A 16,979-nucleotide genomic window follows, 5' to 3' on the forward strand; every position below is an offset into this window, starting at 1 on the left:
TGTTGGCAGTAGAGCAGTTAGGAAGCTTTTCAGAGGATCAGTAATATTGAAGGCTGTTAACATCCAGTCCACGATATCAGAAAATTTCAATAATCCAGCGTTTGTTGGATTTTCTGGTTGTGCTTTGGGGTCATTCGGGTTTTTTGATGCCCCAGGAAGTGCTGGGTACTCCTTATCATCCCTAAGTTTTTTGAACCCAGGAGGTGTTTGCTTCGGTTTTGAGTCAGCACTTTTTGTTTCCGTTTGGTTCTTTTGTGACGAAGAGGACAGTCTGAGGCCTTTACGAGGAAGCTTGGGAGAAGCCAGATTTTGTCTTTTCCTGCTTCCTTCAACCTGTGTGTAGGAAGGTCCTTCGCCTGGGTCGTCAGAGGTATCCTCTTCAACTGGCAAGATTGCAAACGGGTTCTCAGGGGTCGATGGAGTGGTTCTTTTTAAGATTTCCGCATAAGAACGTTTGGAACGTTCTTTCACGGATCGCTTCAATTTCTCCGCACGCTGTATGTACGTAGGGCACACCGAAAGATCATGAGGATTCTCCCCGCAGTAGCAACACTTTTCCACTGCTCTTCTGCAGAGATCGTCCTCATGGGCCTCTCCGCATTTGCCGCATCGCAGTTTGTTTCAACAATAGGTTGCCGTATGACCTAACTGTTTGCAGCTTGTACAATGCATTACCCGCGGTACATACAGCCGAACAGGTAGACGAACTCCACTCACTACCAAGTAATTTGGAAGTGCAGATCCGGCAAAAGTCACGCGAAATGAGTCCGATTGGTAAAATTTACCATCTATCGATTTGGAGTGCAATTGCTTGCACTCCAAAATTTTCACTGGATGAAGGTCGGGGTTTTTGAAACGGCCTACCCCGTCCTTCATCAGATCTTCGATTGTCAGACTTTCGTCACGGACCACACCGTCGATCTCCACCACATGAGACGGGACGTACACGCGGTACTCCTTCGTGAACAACTCGCTGGTAGCAATCGCGTTTGCTTGCTTCAGGTCGGACACAACAACGTGTAACTTGTTTGGCGAAACCTTATCTATTGTTTTTATTGCCGAGTAATGTTTTTCCAGGTCCCGAGCAATATTTAAAACTCTGAGAGACTTTAATTTGGGCCGGAAGTATACCACCCACGGACCCCCCGAGCCATCGTCTTGGTAAACTTTTTGGCGGGCAGGCAATATCTTAGAGGGAGATGGAGGCATCGGAGAGGGAGATGGCATCGGAGAGGGAGATGGTATCGGAGGGGGAGATGGTATAGGAGGGGTAGATGGCATCTCGGAAGCAAACTCAGCCTCTAAATGTTCTTCGTTCATTCGTTCAGCTTCGCCCTCCTCCGAGACACCCCCACTGTCATCAATATTCATATTTAAAGTGCGGGAGTAAAGAAGTCTCCCGCACCATCCATGGAAGTTGACCATCAATGTTAACTTCCCTCTCTGAGCAGCATAGATAGCCGTGTAGTGTCGGTAGCGGTTTCCCAACTGCTAAGAATAACGCTACGGTCCACCTGTACCGGTGGTATAAGTCCACCAAACAGGTAAGCCGTGTGGCATCCGGCGGAATTATTTTTTACCAAGAATTGATCCACTGGTTTCCTATTCCATGTCGTAAAAGGCCACAAAAATAGGAACTCCTAAGTCAAGGTGTATTTCCGTGCCGATGGCTGAATGGCTGCAGGAGGTTAAACATTGCAGTCGTGAACGGAATATCTTGGGTTTTTCCCTTACTGGATACACGCAATGCTTAGCAATCAACTTCTTTGATCATCGCTTCGGCAGGCCAGAGATTAGAAAGCTGAGTGTCTGTGGGTGTCCTCAAGGTGGTGTACTATCCCCACTTTTATGGAACCTAGTCGCTGATAGTTTGTTAAGGAAACTGATTAACCTTGGATTTCCGACTTATGGTTTTGCCGACGATTATCATATATTGATGACCGGTATAAGCATTAACACTCTCTTTGATTTAATGCAGCAAGCCCTGCGATCTGTTGAACAATGGTGTTGTCAGGTTTGGATTATCTGTAAATCCGGGCAAAACATCAATGGTGCTTTTCACTCATCGTAGGATAATTACAGGAGCTCGTCCGTTGCAGTTCTTTGGTTCAGGGGTCACTGTGGTCGATCAAGTTTAATACGTCGGGGTTATTCTTGACTCAAAACTGAATTGGTCTGCTCACATTGATTTCAGGATTAAAAGAGCTTGCAGGGTATTCGGCAAATGCAGACGAGCTTTTGGAAAATCATGGGGACTCAAACCCAGATATATTCATTGGATCTACACAACTATCGTTAGACCAATTTTAGCATATGGATGTCTTGTATGGTGGCAGAAAGGAGAAGTCGCGACAGTTCAGTCAAAGCTAAATCATCTCCAAAGGATGGTCCTAATGGCGATGACAGGAGCATTCACGACAACTCCTACTGCTGCTCTAGAGGCGCTACTGTGCATTAAACCACTACATGTGTTCCTAGAACAAGAAGCATTATCTTGTGCATACCGTCTTAGGGTTACAGGGCTTTGGAACAGTAACCCATTAGAATATGCTACCAGTCACACTCGCTTGTGGTCTCAAATGGTTCCGTGGGATGAGTATTTACTCGCTCCTAGTGACCTAACTCTCACATGCAGTTTTCCTTTTAAAACATTCAACGTGAGCTATCCTCTTCGTTAGGAGTGGTTGTCTGGTTGTCTGGAACGACAACTTGATGAACACATAGTTTGTTTTACGGACGGTTCTCTGTTGAATGGTCGTGCTGGTGCTGGTATCTACTGTCGTGAAATAGGCTGGAGCAGTCTCATTCACTTGGTAGATACTGTACTGTGTTCCAAGCAATCGGCACTTCAGCAGAGGATCTGTGGTAAACGTATTTATTTTTGTTCCGACAGTCAGGCAGCCTTAAAAGCACTCAGTTCGAATGACTCACGGTCGAATCTAGTGATCGCATGTCGAACTCAAATTGAAGACCTCAGCATTTCAAATGCTGTTTACTTCATATGGGTACCCGGCCATTCTGGTATTACTGGAAATGAATGGGCTGATGAGTTGGCTAGAGCTGGTGCAACGAATGATTTCGTTGGTCCTGAACCAGCTTTACCACTTTCAACTAGTTGGATAAAGCACAAGATACGTTCTTGGGCTGCATCCAAACATGCCAGCTACTGGCGCAGCTTGCAAACTTGCGCTCAGACAAAAGCATTTCTACCAGATTTAAATCTGAAAATGTCAAAGTGTCTACTGCATTTCTCCAAGTATCATTGAAGTATTCTGGTCAGAGCTCTGACTGGACATTGCAAACTCAATTATCACATGGCTACTATTCAACGTGCTGAGTATTATTCGTGTGATTTGTGTGAATGCGATTATGGTACTTCATATCATCTGATATGTAACTGTCCCGCATTGACGCAGCTACGTATCCGGGTTTTTGGTTCTCCATACATGGTTGAGTCTGTGTATGCGGAGCTAAAATTGAAGGATATTCTCTCGTTTCTCACCCAATGTGGTAAGGAGCTATAGTCAGAAGGGTTCATCGTTCTTCCTGGAGTGAATGAATCCCTTCTGTATTCACCTTAAATAGGGTTTGGCAGATTGTTTGGCATCCTCTGGGGGGTACCGCATTTACTTCTGCTCGTACATACTGCGAGTCGTTCTGCATTCTTCCGGGAGTGCAGAATGGTGTCGCTTTTGTAAGATCTCTAAATCCTCTCGGGGGTTGGAGGTTTTATTAACAGCAGACTGTTCGGGACCTCGTAGAGGTTCATAATTTCCTTCTGCTTCCACTAAATGTGATCCTCAGCAGATTGTTCAGCATCCCTTAGGGGTGCAGAATTTACTTCTGCTTTTATGTGTTTTTGTGTCGTCAATTTTTCCCATCCTCCTAGTCCAACCCTTACCATTTCCTTTCAATCCTTCCCTCTTATATATCGGGAAAATGATGCTAAAAACAAATTGATGGCAAGGCACAAATCTCCAAATATCAAGGGGAACGTGCCATTTGAGCCAATTTGTTCTGATTCCTGATTCCTGATCGGAGGGGGAGATGGTATAGGAGGGGTAGATGGCATCTCGGAAGCAAACTCAGCCTCTAAATGTTCTTCGTTCATTCGTTCAGCTTCGCCCTCCTCCGAGACACCCCCACTGTCATCAATATTCATATTTAAAGTGCGGGAGTAAAGAAGTCTCCCGCACTTGAAATGAGAAAGAAAGAAATAAAATGAAAAGAAAATATATGAATAGTAAAAGTTGAAAGAAAAAGTTTGAGAAAATACTTAACAGTATGTCACGGTAAGCTGTTAGGTGAGTTGCTCCTTCACTCCTTCGTTGTGCTTCAGCGTGACCTTGACTCAGGATTTGGCTGCTGCGATGCGGGTAGCAAACAATAGAAATAACTGCTGCCCGAGGATAGCACAATAGCGTCTACTGTTGATACCGATACAAAACCGGTGCACAGACAGAACTCACTTGCGGGGATGCTACTTTTTATCACTTTTATTTAATGCCTATACTACAGCCTCTGCTGTGATAGGCACCTTCGTCTTACCGATGTCGATTGTTAAAAAAACGCGTGTGCTCACTTCGAACATTCGGTTACGAATGGCTGGAAGACTTGGTCCTGGCTCAATGATATAATCATCATAGTCCACCAATCCGAGTTCGTTGCGGCCAAGCTCCAACACCTTAAGCTTCTCAATAATACTGTGCATACCGAAGCCCACTCCGTCCTGAGCCACATAGACATTTTTCACGTGGTCTATCATTGGTCTTAGCAAATCTATTGAATACAAACGCGTTTTGATGAATCGCTCCGGATCACTAACTAACGTATGGGCCTGAGTTAGAGGGAAAAACAGTTTTTCCGACATCCAATGTAATTCGCAATTGGCCAATATTTTTTCAATGTATTCTTTAAGAAATAAGACCTTTCCGTTGTCTTCATTGTGCCTACAATGATTTGAACAGTGCTGTCCTTTCTGAACAAAAAGGCTTTCTACAAGAGATTTTTTTTAATTAATACCAAATAAACCACCATTCCAAAACTCACTGTCAACGAGCACGGTTTTCCAATGGGACCATTCGTCTTCGCCGTCTTCAGTCTTCACAGTTCTGTACTTGATTGTGTCACCCAGCTTGACAGCAGCATTATTATCTTCAATGAAAAATTTTCCATCCTGAGGAACACTGACATTTTTGCTAAGACGGTAACCGATCTCAGAATCGGTGGGATTAATCAAAAGCTCCACGCCGAAGTTCGAACATTGCGGTCTATATTTACTCCAAATTTGTAATCCAATTGGTTCCAGAATATGAATATCCACCTTTGTTTGCCGATGGAACGAGAACCACTCCGGAAAAGAAACTGCATACTCATTCGTCGGTAAACTTGCTGTGCCTAAGGAACACACTGTCAGTAGAATGAAAAGTGCGCTTTGTTTGCTGCTCAATAGCATGATGCAAATCAACTGATTTTAACTCGTTTTGAAAAAAATGTCTGTACAATCGCTTTTTGGAAACTAATAAATACATTTAGTCTACCAATTTAAGAACTAGTGATAGACAGTACGCAGATAGGAGAACTATACAAAAAAATTCGTATTTTTCCTTACTACATTTGTTTGTTGGGCTGGTTGCGTGTCAAGTTTCGATTTCTTTTTGAAGTATATGTGAGACTCATCGCAACAGATTAAACCATGAACTTATAAAAAAGCGGTCAGCTATCAACAAATCATTCCGAAGTAAATAATAAACGATTCCTTCACTTTGAACCACGGACACATATTTTTCTGTTATACGTGATCGTGACACCACAGAAATGTCACGATAATGAAAGGAAGAAAGTGTATTTCAAACCAAATCGTTTGTGTATTTTCATATTCATTGCAAGCTTAAGGGGCGGGTAGGGTCTAACACTTTTGATAAATCATTTATTTTTTCTTATAGTAAAACATTTCAAGAATATTTTGTGAAATTTTCTAGCCTATCGGAACAAAACTCAGCAAGTTATGGGCCTTTATCTTCGTTTATCTTATAGTGCGAAGAAATAAGAACTTGGCGCATAGACCCAAAATTTCTGCTTTGATTGACTTAAAAACTTGACAAAACATTCTTGAAATGTTTCATTATAACAAATTATAAAAGAAAAAAATATGCTTTTTTGAAAATATTAGACCCTACGGGCTCCCTTGAGTAGTAAATTGATTTTATAAACAAAAAGCTTTAAACGCGTTTTTCTCGAAAGCAGGTTTTGAAAGTCCGCGTCCATCGTCATTCAGTAACTACTGCATCAATTTTGTTCAAATTTTGCACACACTTTCTACATTTAAAAAACAAGACCCCAACGTTTTTACTCTAACTATGCTGCTTTGATTTGTTCACTTCTGATTAGTCTGCGCTGAGATACAGTGGACACCGCAAATCATGATTTTTAAGATGTGTCCTCAAAAATACCCCTTCACCGACTTATTTCTCAATATTTTTCGACGAAAAAAATCACAAAATGTTGTTCGAATGATGTTGTAAAACATTTGAATTTATTTTATTGAAACTGTCACTGATCGGGACTGGCTAAAATTGCACAGAATATTTCTGAATGATCAAAACTGAGACTGGCCAATCATCCTTCAATGTACTCGGATGCACTACAAAAATAATGAACTTCACGAGTGAGTATTCATTACGGTGACATTTTGAAATCATCCAAAAGCTATATTTAACAGCTCTATAGATAATATCAAATCATTTCAAATTATCAAATAAAGGTCAACAAACTTCATGCGCGTCTTAACCCCTTAGCGCTCATGGGGAACAATTTTTCCTTTCAATAAAAATCGTTATCGATTCTGCAATTATTTAATCGATGTGTTTTTCTACTGAATGTTAAAAAAACTTATTGCAAGGCGACAAATGTGTTTCTGAACGAATAAAAAAAGTACTGTCAATCTTCATTGCACTCAAAAATTTTGTGTAAAACGACGCATAGAAAAAGGCGGGTGGATAGTGTCAAAGCCTTACATGGATTTCGTGAATACGAAAACAACTGACATGTTCCTTAACACTTCCGAATATCAATTAGTTGATCAATTGTATGAATTATGCAAGCATTCCCCTTTTTCACATTTTTCCAAAAACGAAGAAGGCATCTCGATTACTGTGAATTTCACACAGCGAAAAGTGCACAAATCTTATCAAACTGGTCTAGATTTGCACTAAACTGAGGATATTTCTCTTAGATTTGCGAACAACAAATCCTAATAGTTCTTTAGCAAATTTTTAGAGCCATTAGAACGGCTGATTTTGTGTAATGCTCTCCACCGTTGTACTCTTTTTGTTGTTTTTTCACCAATGCAAATAACTGACAGCTGTGACGTAACCGCTCTTGTCGGAAGCGAAACTAGCTTTGCAAACGACACACAATACATCTGCTCTCAGTGGCGATAGAATCCAAACTGATCCAATTTTTGTTAAGAGGTTTCTTTTTACGTGATTTCGTTTGTAGCTTTTTCACTTATGGGCGCTCCTAACGGCTATAAAAATAGCCGCATGCAGAATTTTAATTTCGATTATTTCATTTCGGATTTGCATTTCATTGAAACAAACTATCAGGATGCTGTACGGGATTCATTCCTGGTTTTCAAAAATACCAAATTGTGGAACTCACTACGATATTAAGCACTATTCGGAACATTTTTTTGGTTAAGTTTTTTTCCCGCCACACGGTCTCTAGGCTGGTCCTGTCCGGAGAAAGATAATAGGTACTATCGATCTCTAAGTGGACCCCAGTGTCACGATGTGTTCTAAGTGTGTACACAGTAAAATATTCCGAATTTTAAAGGTGACGCAAATCCACATATGACTAAATTCATTGGAACGTGTTTCATAAAATGACTGAATTTTACAAAAAATATTTGAATTTGTGTCAAACAAACCCAGTTTTTCAAGCAGATGTGTAAACTTACATGTTTAAGCATTTAAAAATATATCAGAATTTATGTAAAAATGAATCATTTCTGACTCTCGAACATGTCGGTGTCAGAAGAAGTAAATTTACACGATTTTTGCCTTTCTCATATATAGGGTGATTTTTTAAGAGCTTGAGAACTTTTTTAAACAATAAAACGCATAAAATTTGCAAAATCTCATCGGTTCTTTATTTTAAACGTTAGATTGGTACATGACATTTACTTTTTGAAGATAATTTCATTTAAATGTTGACCGCGGCTGCGTCTTAGGTGGTCCATTCGGAAAGTCCAATTTTGGGCAACTTTTTCGAGCATTTCGGCCGGAATAGCCCGAATTTCTTCGGAAATGTTGTCTTCCAAAGCTGGAATAGTTACTGGCTTATTTCTGTAGACTTTAGACTTGACGTAGCCCCACAAAAAATAGTCTAAAGGCGTCAAATCGCATGATCTTGGTGGCCAACTTACCGGTCCATTTCTTGAGATGAATTGTTCTCCGAAGTTTTCCCTCAAAATGGCCATAGAATCGCGAGCTGTGTGGCATGTAGCGCCATCTTGTTGAAACCACATGTCTACCAAGTTCAGTTCTTCCATTTTTGGCAACAAAAAGTTTGTTAGCATCGAACGATAGCGATCGCCATTCACTGTAACGTTGCGTCCAACAGCATCTTTGAAAAAATACGGTCCAATGATTCCACCAGCGTACAAACCACACCAAACAGTGCATTTTTCGGGATGCATGGGCAGTTCTTGAACGGCTTCTGGTTGCTCTTCACTCCAAATGCGGCAATTTTGCTTATTTACGTAGCCATTCAACCAGAAATGAGCCTCATCGCTGAACAAAATTTGTCGATAAAAAAGCGGATTTTCCGAATGGACCACCTAAGACGCAGCCGCGGTCAACATTTAAATGAAATTATCTTCAAAAAGTAAATGTCATGTACCAATCTAACGTTTAAAATAAAGAACCGATGAGATTTTGCAAATTTTATGCGTTTTATTGTTTAAAAAAGTTCTCAAGCTCTTAAAAAATCACCCTTTAGAAAGGCTATGCAATCGCTGTGAAAACCGACTTTACAACCGAGACCCAGAGGGCCGAGTGTCATATACCATTCGACTCAGATCGTTGAGATCACAAAATGTCTGTGTGTGTGTGTGTATGTGTGTGTGACAAATAATGTCACTCAATTATCTCAGAGATGGCTGAACCGATTTTCACTATTTTAGATTGAAAAGAAAGGTCTTAAGGTCTAATACAAAGTTCCTGAGTTTTATTTGGATCTGACCTCCGGTTCCGGAATTACAGGGTGGTAGGCACCCAAAAAAGGAAAAATATATTCACACACTTTTCACAGAGATGGCGAAACCGATTTTCACAAACTTAGATTCAAATAAAAGGTATTATAGCCTCATATAATTTTCTTGAATTTCATTTGGATCCGACTTCCGGTTCTGGAATTACAAGGAAATATGTGCAAATCTATTTAAAAATGCGCACTCAATTTTCTCGAAATTTTTTAACCGATTTTCAAAACTAAGAAGTAAATAAAAGGTATTGAAATTCCGGTTCCGGTATTACAAATCGATTAGTGATTAGTGATTTCAATTCCATGAGTATTTTTTCACAAGCGATGTCGAAACGAGGTGCACATTTTTATAAAACTTACTACTAAACTCAACTAGTTGGTAGATCTTGTTAGTTAGTGAATGTATAAAACTACTTTGGGACTACTAGTCCCTGATTTCCGCTTCCGAAAGCACCTCCAAAAACGGAACTCAGAACAAATTGGCTCAAATGGCACGTTATCCTGATCCAACTTCCAGGTTCCAAAATTATAGGGCGATGAGTGTCAAAACATTCAAATTCAAAATGACGATGTAAAACTAATACGGTGGCTACGTGCGGCTTTGCTCCATTCGCAGCGTGCTTCGTTCAATTTCGTATAGCGTGCAGTGTTGCCACATTAAGGTCTGAGGACAGAGGGCCACGTGTTGAGTTTTAAATCGACCACGTGGCTCGCTCAATTCCCTTTGTGCATCGTATTTCTCTTGAACTCTCTCGTATATGAGCATACTGTACCGGGTTGCCAGCATACATTTTATTATTTTGATGAGAAGTTTCATCACATTAATCTATCGTATGGGTTGGACATTACATGGATTCCAATGAATAATGAAAAAATATTCAACTTTCACAAAGAATGTCTGTGTGTTTGGCAGCCTTGTCGAGCCAATTTTATTTCTCTCTCCTTTTTCAGAATGTTATCAGGAAACCAAAGCGAAAAAAAAATGGTGGATGCATTGAAACTGACTATGTTTCACAGAAAAATACAAGACTTTATTTTTATCGCGATAACATACATGTTTTTTTGTACTAATCGCATCTAGACTGAATTATCTAGATTTTGTCACGGTAGATTCATGATACAAGTCTTCAAAGCCGAGATATTCGATGAACAAGTAGAGGTATGCATTTCCAAGCGTTCCAATGTTCAGCAGTTCTTCAGTCAGGAAAAAATACAACACGACCGCTAAATTCAATGAATCATTCTGAAAATTTCACAGAATATTCTCATCTAAATTTCGAAAACATTGTCAGGTGGGTTTTTCTATATTCTGCACCGTTTCCAAGAAAATTTTATTTGAAACGGAAAAATTGCAAAAAACCTACCACTTTACGGTACTGTCCTCAGCCCTTAAAATTTATATTTTTCAGGTGTAAAATATGAAAATTTATAACCCTTTTATTCAATGTTAACCTACTTGTTAGTGTTATTACAAGATCCTACTTGTTAGTGTTGATAACGGTGCTTTTCTATAACAGTACACTTATTGTCTTTCTCATATAGAAAGTTTGTACAATCACTTGAAAAATTTACTAGTGGAAATTGGCCCGAAGGGCTAAGTGTTCTATATCATTCAACACAGTTTATCGAGCTAAGCAATGTATGCGTCTGTGTGTGTATGTGTGAGTATGTGTCAAATAATGTCACTCATAAAATAAAAAATCTCGTAATCCCATTTGTTGCTATTGAATTTAACACCGTCATTTAGAGCGAAGATGGGTAAAATTATTCTAGATTTGGCTTATAAATGATTCAATATGTAGGCTATATTAGTTACTTACTAAACGAATCGACTTTGGCTATACTGGTTCCAAGTTCCCGGTTCCAGAAGTACCAGAAGTAGTTATCAAAAAGTTTGAAACGAGACTCACTCAATTTTCTCAGATATGATTTGATCGATTTCCACAAACTGGCTCAATAAACAGTTCCTATTGTCTCATAGGTTACTGTTTAGTTTCATCCGGGTCCGCTTTCCAGTTCCAGAGCTATAGGGTAAAAAGTGTTTAATCATTTAGTGCGACGATGTAAAATAAAGTAAAAACCTTATTAACTTGACATAACTGTTTACAATTTGAAAAGGTTATGTTAGTTCATACTCAAAGAAAGTTTCTTATTTTGTTCAAGATTGAAAAAAAAATTCTTCACGAAATCTTCTAGTGATATTTTTTAAAATATAAGTAATATGAGGTAGGCATCATTTCACCACTAGATGGATTAAAAAAGGTTTTTCTATGTGTATAAGAATATAATTTTGATGAATATTTACAGTTGCTATGCGCAAATCAATTTGCTGATTTTCAAAAACAAAAATAAATAACGATCTAATTTGTAAAAGAGATCTAAATGCCAAACATCTACAGAAGGAAAATAAGCATAAATTCACTCTTTAGTGAAATTAAAATTGATTCACTCTTTAGTGAAATGAAATAAGATTAACAAATTTATCCATATTCTAAGCCTCATTAAAACACTGTTCTTAGGGAACCTCAAAAGCAACTCACGCTCCCATATAAGGATGTCAAGAACTGAATGGTGAAAAAGCTCAAAAACTCACTCAGTAGTTTGAGAGTGCCCATAATTTTGATTTGAACTTTAAGACTGGCAGCCATGTCTCCCTCAGAACCAATGTGTCGAAACCCTTGTGGATATGCAAAGTCTTGGCATTACATTCGTTTTGTGGAATTTGGTCTTTCTGTTTCAACAGACTTCGCAGCCGATTCTTAGCGTACTGAATAATTGGATGGCTAGTAATACGATCCTACTGACACTATGAATCCTTCCAGGTCGGGGCTCGAACATATGACAACTGGCTTGTAAGGATATGGCTGTCTCATTTGAGGTGTATATCTGGCCGCGGTGAGACAGCCAGTAGAATGGTTGCCAGACTTATTTGGTCCGCTGGCTGTTTTTAGCCAGCCATCTGACAGCCAAGCCTATACGGGTAACTGCAACATTTGGTTGTTGAATTTTCAACAACTGTTTTACATGAATTTATCTCTCTAGTCTAGTGTTTTTTTTTTGTAACGTTTATGTATCCTTAGTTTTAACTATTCGGTCTTCCTCCGCAGTGAAAATAGCTAAAAAAAATATTCTCATATCGTATAAAAACTCACTAAAAACATCCAGCTATGGACTGAAACTCATTCAAAAGTTACAATTGGGTCATTGATAGAATTAAAAAATCAAATAGCAGAAGCTTTCAGTTCCGAAGATATAATGATGCAAATGACGAAAGCGACAACCGCACTTCTTGACTTTCGCTAAAAAAGGGTTTTTTAATTGGTGGAAAACCATTCGATCATTTGAAAGCTATTAGTAATTCATAGATTCAGTTAAAAGATCAAATGACTGACACTTCAGCATTATTATTATAAATTATTATCGTATATCATTCTATTTAGCACAAAAAAATTCTCTATAAAGTAAACGGAAATAAGTTGATGGTATATAAACAGGAATTACAAATTATACAAAATTTTATTATACTAAATATACAGAATAAAAATAGCACTATGAACTCAAATATTATGATAGTGTAAATGTTTTGTATCTCATCATGTGGCACTTTCCACATTGTAGTTAGTTAGATTAAAAATTGTATTAAATTAGTTAAGAAATATTTACGACAACGTAGATGAATCAAGGGGATTGCAGAAAAATTGTCATACAATTTATAATCTTCACCAAATTTATAAATATTTTAGTTGCCAAAATATTGGGGTGGTATGCCCCGTCAATAAAATTATTGGGAGGGTAAAAAGTTCCTTGCCACAACATAGTTGCCACTCCTGGTCGTATTGCACAAACTTTACTATCTCCAGATTATCCAACAAAGCTAATCACGATAGAATCTTGAGAGCAGATACAAAAGAACACCTTTCTATACATCACATTTTAATTCCGGGAAATACTCTATCCAGTCATTACTACCCGTTGCGAACATCTCAACGGTCAATGTTTGAGAATCTGTTTTCGAAAATCCCGCCTTAGTGGATGACCTCCGAAGATAACAAGACAAAACAATGAATAAATATAAACTAGTCTTTCTGCTTCGTTTCAGTCGAACAACGAATTCAAGCGGTGATGTACGTGTGCAGTCTGAGAAGTTCGTCGGTAGAAAATATGGCGCCAATTTATGTACTGTTGGTTTTGGCGGCGTTTTGCACGAGTTTTACCGAGGCGGGTTTTCTGGATTGGTTCCGGAGCAGTGCCAACAAGGGACACCGTATTTGCAAAGTGGATTTCGAAGTGCTCGATCCGAAAGGGTTGAGACTTTGGACAGCCCATAAACCGGAGATGAAAATGTTTGGAGTTGAACTGTACATAAATCCTACCGGTAAAAGTGATCAGAGCACTTGTAATCTATGTAAGAATACCACAGAGGTCATGCACGGTAAATTTTTCATACAGGACGATAATGTGATCGTGAAGAAAGGGGATGTGCTAGAATACGTTGCGATTACTGATAACGGAAACACTGTTCAACGGCACAAGCCAAAAAAGCTTGTTGTTAATGGTAAGTTGATTGAAGGGTAAGGCATATAACCGTGTTTTCCGGAATATCTGATTGACATAGTTCGTATTGATAATTATGATCTTTTGTTTCAACTTAGACATCGTAAAATATTATTACTTGATTAAATGAATTACTTTACATTTCCAGACTACTTGATTAAACCACAAGGTCGCTGTGCTTGCCCTGCTCCGGTTCAATACTCATCCGTTCATGAATCCGAGCCGTCAGGAGAAATTGAACTTCTAGAGCGAATAATTTCCCATCTATCAAACCGTTGTGCCGCAGGAGTCGTGTCAAATTATCTCTTCCTTCAGGTTGGAAGTCCCGCGGGACCCTCGGACCTTGTTCAGCGTGTGAAATCATATCTGACTGATAATGTTCTTCTCAAACCATATGCTGACGCAGTAACTTCCGCCGAGGAATATGCTGATGGCATTGGATTTCAAATGAAATCAGTCGTCGATAAGCTTAAAATACTGGAACTTGGAAATGGTGCTGGTGACATTTTGGATTACGATGGATTTACTACTATCGATAAAGTTGACATCAGAGTATCCGAATGAACGATTTAAATTAATTGTATTAAGAAAATGTTTAGGATTTTTTATCACTGCCAGTTACTTCTTGACTACTGAATTCTATTGAAGGAAACGAAACACAGACCGTTTAAAAAGCTCTGACCAGTCTTTGTTAGTGTATACTCTGCAAATTCAGGAGAAAAACTAAGTCATAGTTCTAGAAAAAATGCAGTAAGCTAAGGCTAACTGTATATTACAAATATTCAACGGCATAAAACTTCCTTACAAAGAACACACTTTCCTTATAGATTATCGCATTGCTTAGAAGACAGGTTCTCTGCTACACCCAAACTTGGTGTAATGAATTTTTTGCCGCCCGAAAAAAACAATAGGTTTTCGGATTAAGAAAGGTTAAGTCGAAGACAAGTTCAGCCTCAAATTTACAATTTACATTAAGATATGATGGAAAACCAGTTATCTATAAACACGTAAACACTGAACTACGAATACCAAAGTACGCGACAGGTTCTACCATTGGCGTAGATCCGCATCGGTTGAAAATACCTTGTTGTGGGACTTGATGTGCTGCTCGAGTGTTTTCCGTTTACGAAACTCTCGGCGACACAGCTGACATTGGTACTGTTCTGCTATAATGCAAGTGTGCTTCTTTAGCCGTTCAACGGAGAGAAAGCAGGAATTACAATCGTGACATCGGTAATTTGGCAGGAGGATTGAGTCCAGTCGAAGCCGGTCAAACGAGGCAGGTTCTTTAACGGCAGCATATTTTGACGGATTGCTGAAGGAAGCACAAGTAACGGTTTCGATGAGGGAGGTAGAATTGGCACCGCCTTTCACACTCATCACAGTGGCTTTCATTTTGGAGTAGGCACTCTCCTCAAGTTTACGTTTTCCTTTCTGTATATAATTTTGCAGAATTTTCCTATAGTTTGTCGAGGCAAGATATCGGTTTTTCAAGTTCAATTCGTCCTTGGAGTCTTCTTCGAATGATGAAAAATATTGTTCCGAATCGTTAGTCAAACCATTGCTTTTTCCTGATGCTATATCTGTTCGTTTCCACGAAAACTCTATTGGATCTACAAAAATCGGTGCGGGTTCATTCGGTACAATGGCCATTTCCGTTTCCGGTGAAACTTCCGTCAAGTATTCCATATCAGAGAAAAGCGAGGGTATCTCTTTATCAAAGCACCTCACGGAAGAATAGTAACTACTACTCGGTGGACTTTCACTGCCATCTGCCAATTTAAGGGGGTCTAGGTTATCCACTGAATGCGCGGCACTCGCAAGGCACACGATGTCCTCACAGATCCCACCAAAGTCATCGTTGCACTCAATCACAAACGAATCGTCAGACAGATATAAGGAATCGAAACTGATTCTGTTGGATACATGATAATAGCGTAAATTTATGGTCACTTCAGCTTACCATATGTAAAATTTACCCTTCCATATTTTAATCCTAATAAATGCAAACTATTTATGGTTATAAATAAATAAAACTTTATGATAACAACATTGCACGAGTATTTTGTTTTTTTTTTTTTGTTTGACAATTTTACCACATGTCTCTCCCACGAGACACGTTAGGGCTTCTGAAACCGGTGACAAGGAAACTGTACCGGTTTAAAACGTGCTACGGTACACGTTGCCGAAAAATTAGCGTATATTTTGTAACATTCATACATAAACTCAAGCATCTGAAAAACCGAAACATTTGGATAAACATTTCAACAACCTAATAAACAGATTTTCAATTACAAAATTACAGATAATTTGAAGAATTTTGAATGAAATAAAACCTTCCCAAATCCATACGTGATTTAATTGTTAATGCTGAAATTCTAGAAAGAACTGGTTATTTACTAGTTCTAGATATCCGAATATTTAAAGATATAATATATTATTTAAATAATAAAACCATGCAAAATCCGAAACGAATGCAGTTCTTACTCAATTCCGATTTCCGACCCGAATAAATAGGTGCTATATTTTCACGTCTATAGGAATGGTATTTCGAGGATAAATTATTGTTCCGTTCTATTTTTTCTTACTGTTTAGAAAACAATAAATCAACGTTCCGGGTAATCTTAATGACTGTTTCCCTTATGGTCAAGCCCGATTTTACAATTCATCTGTTAAGTAACTTTATCATACAAAAGTTTTTTCAATTTGATTGTATCCTAGAGAAGACCTGCTGCTTCATCCAATTAAGCTATGGCTGTATTTAGGTTGGTCAGGCATTTTTCCTCATAATATAATACACATTTGTGCCACTTTACAGAAATTATAAACCTCAGTAGTTTATTGTACCGACTTACAACAAATGAAAAATTATCCTCGTGTATAATGTAGAAAAAATAATACATTTTATCTATTCGACGAACTAATAAACAATTATTAAATCTATCGTGTAGCTGTTATCCAAAACTCTGAATTGGTCCGGACTATTCAATATAAACAAGAAGCAACGAGTATAATATTTACATTTAGTAATGTGTATGATGAAAAATTTATGTTATGTTCCATAAAAGATAGAATAATCCAGTTGAGCTGAGGAGGAGTTAAACTTCGCTTATTTACTACAAAGGGTGGTTGGAGCATCATTCAATAAAGCCATATAA

The 16,979-nt window shown here is 38.6% G+C and overlaps 3 protein-coding genes across 3 annotated transcripts; 1 reads left to right on the forward strand and 2 right to left on the reverse strand.

Moving 5' to 3' along the window:
• Positions 1-819: 819 nt before the first annotated feature.
• On the reverse strand, positions 820-5,534 carry LOC131430902 (uncharacterized). The gene is made up of 2 exons (XM_058596163.1): positions 5,050-5,534; positions 820-4,995 (listed from the first exon to the last, which is right to left on the reverse strand). The coding sequence occupies exons 1-2, from the start codon at positions 5,453-5,455 to the stop codon at positions 4,508-4,510; spliced, it is 894 nt and encodes a 297-aa protein (XP_058452146.1). The 5' UTR covers positions 5,456-5,534; the 3' UTR covers positions 820-4,507.
• Positions 5,535-13,377: 7,843 nt separating this feature from the next.
• LOC131430904 (uncharacterized) lies at positions 13,378-14,779 on the forward strand. The gene is made up of 2 exons (XM_058596165.1): positions 13,378-13,822; positions 13,970-14,779. Exons 1-2 carry the CDS (start codon positions 13,390-13,392, stop codon positions 14,383-14,385), a joined length of 849 nt encoding a protein of 282 aa, XP_058452148.1. The 5' UTR covers positions 13,378-13,389; the 3' UTR covers positions 14,386-14,779.
• On the reverse strand, positions 14,750-15,942 carry LOC131430903 (uncharacterized). The gene is made up of 2 exons (XM_058596164.1): positions 15,801-15,942; positions 14,750-15,736 (listed from the first exon to the last, which is right to left on the reverse strand). Exons 1-2 carry the CDS (start codon positions 15,806-15,808, stop codon positions 14,869-14,871), a joined length of 876 nt encoding a protein of 291 aa, XP_058452147.1. The 5' UTR covers positions 15,809-15,942; the 3' UTR covers positions 14,750-14,868.
• Positions 15,943-16,979: the final 1,037 nt, after the last annotated feature.

The sequence above is a fragment of the Malaya genurostris genome, chromosome 2 (assembly GCF_030247185.1).
Source record: "Malaya genurostris strain Urasoe2022 chromosome 2, Malgen_1.1, whole genome shotgun sequence".
Lineage (NCBI taxonomy): Eukaryota > Metazoa > Arthropoda > Insecta > Diptera > Culicidae > Malaya > Malaya genurostris.

Bases quoted from the DNA above. Each gene is read 5' to 3' on its own strand.
- LOC131430902 (XM_058596163.1), bottom strand. From the start codon at position 5,455: ATGCTATTGAGCAGCAAACAAAGCGCACTTTTCATTCTACTGACAGTG. The intron at 4,996-5,049 runs GTGAGTTTTGGA...AATCTCTTGTAG, and splicing joins GAAAACCGTGCTCGTTGACA to AAAGCCTTTTTGTTCAGAAA.
- LOC131430904 (XM_058596165.1), top strand. From the start codon at position 13,390: ATGTACGTGTGCAGTCTGAGAAGTTCGTCGGTAGAAAATATGGCGCCA. The intron at 13,823-13,969 runs GTAAGTTGATTG...TTACATTTCCAG, and splicing joins AAAAAAGCTTGTTGTTAATG to ACTACTTGATTAAACCACAA.